This window comes from Parasteatoda tepidariorum, chromosome 2, assembly GCF_043381705.1.
Source record: "Parasteatoda tepidariorum isolate YZ-2023 chromosome 2, CAS_Ptep_4.0, whole genome shotgun sequence".
NCBI lineage: Eukaryota > Metazoa > Arthropoda > Arachnida > Araneae > Theridiidae > Parasteatoda > Parasteatoda tepidariorum.
The window spans coordinates 63,688,489-63,697,863 of record NC_092205.1 but is presented as its reverse complement, the minus strand read 5'-3'; the positions used below and the strand labels follow the sequence as shown (position 1 = coordinate 63,697,863).

Here is a 9,375-nt window from a genome sequence, read left to right as displayed (position 1 = left end):
ATGGCTGAAGACGTTGAAGTTTCCTTATGCAAACTTTTGATATCCAACGAATTTTCCCTTCAAGTTGATGAATCAACCTTGCCATGTAATGTAGGTTTTACTGTGAGCGTAGGTCCGGTTTGTAAAGGTAGAAAAAATCATTCAAGATATGCTTTTTGCAAGAAACTTGATTGTAGATACCAAAGGTAAATCTATTTTTGATACTGCCAAAGATTATTTTACAGAGAAAAACATTCCTCCAGCAAATATTATGTCGATTGCCACTGATGGAGCTAATGCAATGGGTCGACATCGTGTGTTTATAGCCCTTTTGAAAAGGGAAATACCAGATATTTTAGCTGTTTACTGCGTGCTTCACAGACAGCATTTAGAAGGAAAAAATCTCAGCGACCGTTTGCATCAGTCATTGCAATGTGTCATATCTGCTGTGAACAAAATTCACAGTAATGTTCTCAACGATTGATTATTCAGACCGTTGGGTATGATGAAGAATTCAATCGCTTGCTACTGCACACCGAGATTCTCTGACTTTCCAAAGACGCCTGTCTCAATAGGTTTTGGAATCTTTTCGACTCTGTGCTTGAATTCCTCGAAAACAGAGATGTAGCTCTGAGAGACAGATTGCTAGAATTTAAGGAAGACTTTGGCGGATTTATTTGTAAAATTTAATGCCATTAATTTACAACTTCAAGGCGATGAGCTCAATTTGATCCCTACAAAATCAGTTATTTCTGACTTTCTAAAAAAACTAATTTTGTGGAAGCAGAATTTTGGTTGGAATGAGTTCAGCCAAGCAGGCGAAATTCGCTCTGATGGTGCACAGGAATATTGTGAACACTTTAACTCCTTGCACATAGACTATTCTGACCGTTTTAAAGCTGTTTTGTTCCATGGAAGTCCCTCAATGGGATATTGGGTTATGAACCCTTTTGTGATTATTGAAACAGCAGAGGTTCAGATTTATGAGGAATTAGTCGAACTTTCAATTAAGGAAACTTTGAAATGGTGATAGTCTCACAGAAATTTGGCTTCAAGGTAACATGATTCGCCCCTAACCTGAACTATCGTTAAAACATTTTTAAATGCCTTCCCTTCCTCCTACCTTGTCGAACGTGGATTCAGCCTCACATAAAGTATTGAAACGAACGTTAAGAAACTGGCTCGGAACCCTTGAGTGCAATCATATCACTGTCGTAGTTATTTAAATGTGTCGTTGATATTACTTTTTAGTGTAAAAAATTATTTTGGATGTTTTTTCAATCATTTAATTCAGAATAAATGATTCTTTTTAAGCATAGGTTTCTTTGTTGTATTTTTTTTCATTAAACGCATTTATTTTAATTACTAAAAATAGACTGCAATTATCAGCCGTGAGAAAAGTATTGAGTTAATGTACACATTACTTTTTTAAAAAACCAAACAAATTTAACTCACTGAAAAATTGCTTAAAAAATAATAGCTTAATTAATTCGCTTAAAAATTGTTTAATGTTATCTCTTATAATTCAGCACACCTCCCTCTAAATAACTGGATTTTCACAAAGGGGGCGTTGAAATATTTTTCGCTCCTTAGTGATTTTTTCCAATAGTTAAAAAATATTTTTGGTCTATTTTGTCATAAAATGAATGATGATGAATGTTAGTTACAAATTTATAATTGTTTATTAGTGAGCAAAGCTTTATTATTGCATGCAAAAAATACATATAAATTTGAACAGCCTCATTATTAAAATTGTGTCTACGGCCCCACTATTTGCGATAAATATTTTGTTTTATTTATTCATCATTAATATTTCATTTTATCTTAGTGATCGTTATCTTTTCTTTCGTACTTGAACAATTATTACTCTAAAAATAGCGCACATTTTACTACCATTAAAATAACGAATACTATAAAAATGAAGGACACGATTACCATGAAAATAATGCAGATTTACCACAAACGCTTCTGTTGTAAAGTTGTTTTTTGGTAAATTGTATTTCGCTTTAATTAAATTGTAAAGAAGATTTGGTAGAATGTCTATAGTATAAACATTTTGAGCATAAAGCAATTTTTTTTAAAGAGAACGATATTTTTAAATTTTGTTATAAAATGATTGATGATGAATGCAGCCTATGTTAATTACGAATCGTTTGTTAGAACGCGATGTAACACAAACGCAAAAATACACATAAATTTGAAAACCATATAAAATGATTAATATTTTATTTATTCATGAATAATATTTCATTTTATTTAATTGACCGTTACTTTTTTTTTTATTTCGAGAGAATGTCGATAGTATAAACATGAAACAATTTTTTTAAAGAAAACGTTATTCTTTTAATTTTGCTATAAAACGATTGATGATGAATGCAGCCCATGTTAATTACGAATCATTTGTTAGACAGCTGCGTAATACAAACTAAAATACAGATAAATTTGAAAATCATATAAAATTATTAATATTTTATTTATTCAGGAATAATATTTCATTTTATTTAATTGACCGTTACTTTTTTTTTTATTTCGAGAGAATGTCGATAGTATAAACATGAAACAATTTTTTTAAAAGAAAACGTTAATCTTTTAATTTTGCTATAAAACGATTGATGATGAATGCAGCCCATGTTAATTACGAATCGTTTGTTAGACAGCGGCGTAATACAAACTGAAATACATATAAATTTGAAAACCATATAAAATTATTAATATTTAATTTATTAATGAATAATATTTCATTTTATTTAATTGACCGTTACTTTTTTTTTATTTCGAGAGAATGTCGATAGTATAAACATGAAACAATTTTTTTTAAAGAAAACGTTATTCTTTTAATTTTGCTATAAAACGATTGATGATGAATGCAGCCCATGTTAATTACGAATCGTTTGCTAGACAGCGGCGTAATACAAATTAAAATACATATAAATTTGAAAACCATATAAAATTATTAATATTTTATTTATTCAGGAATAATATTTCATTTTATTTAATTGACCGTTACTTTTTTTTTACTTCGAACACGAACAATGTGATTCTAGAATTTTCCATTACTTCAACCATGATTCGAAACAGCCTTAAAACTAATAGTTACATTTTTATAACTTTTATTTTTCGGTTTTTGAAATTTACGAATAGGATGCATTGTCATAAATTCTTATATATTGATTTGAACCGTATTGCATCGTTACAGGAAGTGACAAAATAATAGAAACATAATTTTTCCAATTTATGGAGGATGCAAAATTGATGAGCTAATTCGAAGCGAAGGTTCACAATAAACTAACTGCAGAATCGTAAACATGTCAAAATGTTTGAGATTGTAAAATATACTGCAGTGGTCATGTTGCGAGACAATATCCTTTCCATCATATTTTCTAGGACTATGAAATTGAGACGAAGCTTTTAGTTTTCGAATTGTTCGAAAAACATGGAAAATGCTAAAATAATTTCGGTTAAATAATCGTTTGGAGTTACAATCATACATCAAAGATAACGCAATACATTTTGGAAAGCGATCATTTTTGTAAATAGAATGTTTTGAAAATAAATGCGTAACGATGGTGTTAAAGAGTGCAAAAATAAAAAATGGATTATTTTTTATTTATGAAACCAATAGTTTAAGATTTCGAGAATTTTTTTTCCTAAATATTAAACTTATTTTCAAAAAATTAATTAAGAAATAGTAATGTAAACTAGCGTAACGCAATTTAAATACGCGAACGAGATTAGGAAAAACTTGAATCAAACATTTTCAAACCGGTTGAACTGATTTAATAAAAACAACTCACCCGATTGAATTAAATATAGGGAATTAAACACTGAATAAAAAAACTGAATCAACAAAAAACAAAGTAACTATTCGTATGGTTATTGTTTTCTAAGCTCTAACTTTTTCCATGTTTATTTTTAAAACCGAAAACTTAGTTGGAAATTTTACTCGTGCGGAATATTTTTAGTTCATCCATCATGGCACCAGTTCGTGAACAAAAACATTTGCTTTATAGTTTTAAAACAGCATCAATTAACTTTATTAGCAATATGAGCCCTGATGGCTCAAGGGATAGAGCGTTCGCCTTCCAATGAGGTGAACCGGGGTCGAATCCCAGCGATGACTGGTCGATACGAATTCCGCACACGGCTCGCACCGACCACAGTGCCGATGTAAAATATCCTCAGTTGCAGACGGATCATGGGTTAGAGTCCCCTTGCTGTCAGGCTAACAGTGGGAGTTTTTCATACGGGTTAGTTCCATTAAAAAGTCCCCCAATTTCTCCCAATATTTGATCCAGGAGTTTCCGTGTCTTCTGGATTGGGTTCAAAATTACAAGGCTACGTAGTTAAAACATTGGTAGTCGTAAACCCAAAGTGGGTCTGCTGTTCAAATAATATAAAATAAAAGTAATATTTTACAACCGAAAATTTTTTTTTCGGAATATTATTTTTAAATTGAAAATAACAAGGGAATCAACAACAATCTATGAGATGTGTGCGCACACTTAAAATATCAAGCGTAAATCTTAGATATTTGACAAAATTAATAGCAACTTCTTCATAGAAATTAACATGGTTTATTTATAGGAAATTAAGCCTACATATGAACAAATCACAGAAATAGATAGTTAAATGTAATTTTTCTCCCTGCAAACAGAGATTGCGTACCTGATGTAAGTTATACTTTGGTAAAGACAGATCAGAGCTCCATCGAGATAACCATAAAAGGTTTATTTCGTGGTTTTTACCTTCATTTTGCACAAATACTGATTAACTTCGCTTAAAATATTCACAAAGATGACTATATGACCTGGATCTTTAAACAGGAGTTCTCTTGTCTTCTAAATTCAAATAAATGAAAGAAATGCCATTTTTTTTCTTTTAAAACTTTTAAAATAATTTTTGTGATTCAACAACTATAGAAATTTTTCGTCAAAACTAAGAAAAATACTTTTATTCAGTCTTCAACATGCTTTTAGATGTAACGAAATGACATAACATTTTGATTAAAATCTGCGCTAATTAAAAGAATTCTTTTTTAAATCGAAATTAACAAATTCTCGCCAATTAAAACGATATAAACACGGGTAATGTTTAGCTCACGCTGCTTCTGAGATACTTTTCGACTGTTTTCGTACTAAGGCTACAAAAAATAGAAAGCCAATCTGTCCCAAATTGAGGTAGCTCATTTTTTTTTATTTCGTTGAAAAGCATTAAAAATTCTCCATAAAAACAAATATATTCTAGATAAAAAAAAATTATTAAAAATCCTTCCTTATAACAGTTAGGGTCAAATAAATATACCTCCAAGCATTTCATGAATTGTGTCTTCATAAATATACTTAACATAAAAGTTGAGCGAAGTAACAAAGACGAGAAACTTTTAAATTTCATACATTTAAATGACACTTGTTCTTCCATTAAGTTCTCCAAATATGCAAATTTAATTTGTGCTGACGACATTCTAAGTTACAAAATCAGATACGAGGCCGGACTTTCTTTGAATAAACAACATAACCTTTTCCCCCCCCCCCACGGATTCGAATTTTTGATCCTCTAAATATGATCCCGATAGTTAGTCAGAATAGTAAAGACTGTGCTTTGAAAGTTCTGTCGTTTTATGATGGAAAAAAAAAAGTTGAGATTTTTAAAAAATGCTTTATTTAAGTAAATAAAAATAGAAATTAAGACCTCATTTTCATTCGAGCTAATTTGTGGTTCGTCTTGAGATGTGTGTGTGAGGGCTGGCATTGTATTACTGTTACAGAAAACCGCCAAGGTAAAGTCTTTCCATAGTGCGAAAATCGCTCAGGACTGCAACGATCATTTTTTTGTGTACTAAGCATGATGTTCTACGCTTATCATTTGTTAAAAAAATGGGAGGTCCTCTTTAAGCCTTTTGATTATCTGTTAGATAGGTTCTTCATATGAAAAATTGTAACTCTGTTCTTTCCAGGCATTTCCATCAGTTATCGGACGTCATGAATATCGAAACTTATTAAAGTTTCTTTCTATTCTTGCCTGCATATAATTCTTTACTCAAATCAAATTTTCAAAATGAAATATATTTTTAAACAAAAATGTTGGTTTAGAGTAATTATGTTCAGTTCTCTTATAACATCTTTTATTCAAAAAATAAAATTGGGACAAGAATCACCGAAAATGCAACTTTACTTCTTTTTTCCTTTTCTTCTGTATTGTACTCAATAAAAATGTTAAAACGCGCTAAATAAGAAGAAAAGCAAGAGTTTGCGAAAAATAAAAAATATTTGAAAGAGTTATTTCAATACTGAATTGTTTGGGCTGATCATAAAACTAAGCGAAAATCGAGAATTGTTTTAATTTCTTTTAAGGATTTTTTTTCTTCTTTTATCTGGGTGGAAAAGCTTCGCAAAATTAAAGTTGCTTAAAAAGTCAGATGATTCTTTAAATAGTGAAGCTGTTTTAAAGCTTAAACTGCTCAGCAAGCCAGTTTATATAATATAAAATTACTTTTATTCTTACTATTTTCGTGGCCTTTTTTATTTTTCGAGGTGAAAAATCTTAGAAAAAGTCACAAAATTACCCAAAATTTACTTAAATATTGGGATTTTTATTAGAAAAACCTTCTTAAAATTAAAAAAAAAAAAAAGTTCTTCTTAAGCTGTTTATTTATGTGACCAATAAGTCAATAAGTTGCGATTGACGCGATATTTTTTTTCTTCTCAAAAGCGTTATATATAAAATAATGTTAGTTAGGGCACACCATCAGGACTAAAATTGTACAGTCACCCCCCCCCCATGCCCAGAAATGTCTTCTACGCTTCTCTAAACGTCCCTAGAGGTGTATGACGAAATTTCTCGGCATGGGTTCCTAGAGGAATTAGAACGCATCAACTAAGCTAACGGTGTGCATTAACTTTCTAGAAGTTTGTCGCGTCATTTATGCGACTTCCTGTTATACATAACGCTTTCAAACTTGTACATTTCGACAAAATAAAATAGATTAAAAATGCAGTTGGAAAAAAAAGTGTAACTGGGAAAGAGAAAGCAATTGCAGTTTTGAAATTAACGATACGATACTAAGGTTTGTTAAAAAAAAATCTCAAGCAACAGAAAATAAGAAAAAAAAATTTGTTTCCCAGTGTAATAACTGACGTCAAAGCAGTCATTCTTAGTCTTTTTTACACTACATTTGAAAATTACTTACTTGATTAAAAAAAGAAAAACACTCATGAATGTAACTGGATATTTCTAAAAAGCGTCATGTTGCTGAGTGCTCTTATTTTTAGAACAACATCTCTTCAGAATAGAGAGAAAAAAATCCACTATGGCAAGGAATCAATGGTCTGTAAGAGGTAATGATTACCATATGCCGGTTTTGCATCAACGTGTCCCATTTAATTTTTTTTTTTTAGTTCTTTCTAGCAGAGGAGCACATAGACTTATGTACGCCCCCCTGCAAGATTAAAAAATGTGCCTTATCATAGACTTGAACGCAAACTTTTTTAAAATTATAATATGAAAAGGAACGCAACGAAGAGACATTCAGGCATTTATAATCATTCATTTTATTTTAATTTATACATTTTAATATTGATTAATAAGGAATTAATTGCGCTGTAAGGCAGAATTTAGAAAAAGTACTAAATAGGAAAAGTTATTTTTTATTGTAATTTGTATCGTATTTAAACATGTTGACGGTAAATACAATAATTTTTTATTACAACATCAGTGCTTGAAATTAAATTATTTTAAATACTTATAGTTTTCTTTTTATTACCTTAATTCTTTTCATTAATCCTTAGTTTTCTTTTTTATTAGTCAACTCAGCAGTATATTTGCACGTAACTCAAAAATGCATTAAAAAAAATTAACTGAAATGTGCTTGAATTAAGGAAAAAAATTAATATTTCATTGAGCATAAATTAAATATTTTAATTAAAGAAATTGTATGAGGTTTAAATTTTTTTTAAAACGAAAGGATTATAGCTCGAAATAAAATTTTAAATTCAGTTTAGTATACTTTTAACATAAGGATCTTAATTTTTTGAGAATTATAAGAGATTTTATGAATCTTAAAACCGTTTTCTAAGCAGCAAAAAATTCGAAACCAATTTCAAAAACAGTAAGCAGTTTCAAAGCTCACAATTTTACGTTTTGTAATAATACAATATTAAAAATATCGAGAATTAAAAAAAATAAATAAATAAAAATAACCACAAATAAAGCACGCCAAAGATGATTTAAATGTCTGATTCGAAAATCGTTATAGCACCGGATTAAAAAATATCAGTATTGTTGAAACCCCGTGGAAAAGTATAGCAATAACTATTGACAGAAAGATAAACTAGATTTGCGATGAAATCGGAGCAAATATGTACGACTCGAGTGAGCATATTAAAAATATCGGGGTTTTTAAGACCATGTAAGAAATGCTCCTGATTTTTCTGTTCTCATTCGGGAATAACAAAAAAAAATCGCAAATGAATGGCTTGGTTTAGCTAGAATTTTAAATTGATAAAATAAAAAAATAATAAATAAATAAAAAATTCCGAAATACTGAAGTTTAAAACATAGTAAATTCGCTCTAGAAATTTTCTTTTGTTCATTTTTTGAAAGAACACTTTATATTTTAATAAAATGCGACTGTGAAACTGGGGAGGTAAATTCCATTTTAAAAATGAGATTTTTTGACGACCTAAATCCATGACTTTTTTCAAAAAACAGTTAAAATCATGACAAATTTTGTTCAATACCGAAATCCGCCTATCAAGAGCTTTCGGTTCGCTTCTTCTTTACGCTGGAGTTGGGCATCTTAGGCCATACAGGCCCTTTTCCCATTCATCATGTACAAGGGCGCCGCCAGCGGGGTGCACTTGCACCCCCCTGGCTATTTTTTCAAACAATTATAGAGATACAGAAAAACATTATAAAAAAATTTTAGTAAAAATATTTTTATTTAAAAACAAATACTTAAGTAATTGTTGAAACATAATAATTAAAATATTGTTTAATCAAACAAGTATTGTAATCGTCTTGTTTGCTGTCCAAATCTGCTTATAACTTTTTCAATGAATTCTGAGTCATCTTTGATTCTTTTCTTATGCACACTGAGCATGCACAAATTTGGCAGATATCTGAGCTATATATTTAAATTTCATTTAATAAAATATAAATAATATTATATTTTTTATTAGTTATTTACTTTAACAAAGGAGTATAACACAAACTGACTTCTCACAACTGTAAAACTTCATCAGCACAATAAATACCAAAGTTAAACGTGCACAAACACCTTAGTATACGAAACTACTGTTTGTAGTTATTTGTGTTTCAAAGTTAGTAGCTAAGCCAGCGCCATCAATACAGTTTCGTGGCAAAATTTGTACAAGAAATTAACAAGAACAAGAAAGTACA

The 9,375-nt window shown here is 29.8% G+C and overlaps 1 protein-coding gene across 1 annotated transcript; it reads left to right on the top strand.

Annotated features, from left to right (window-relative positions):
* Positions 1 to 463, top strand: LOC107455368 (protein FAM200C-like). Its single transcript, XM_071188460.1, has 2 exons — positions 1 to 85; positions 177 to 463. Exons 1-2 carry the CDS (start codon positions 1 to 3, stop codon positions 461 to 463), a joined length of 372 nt encoding a protein of 123 aa, XP_071044561.1.
* The last annotated feature ends 8,912 nt before the right edge of the window (positions 464 to 9,375 follow it).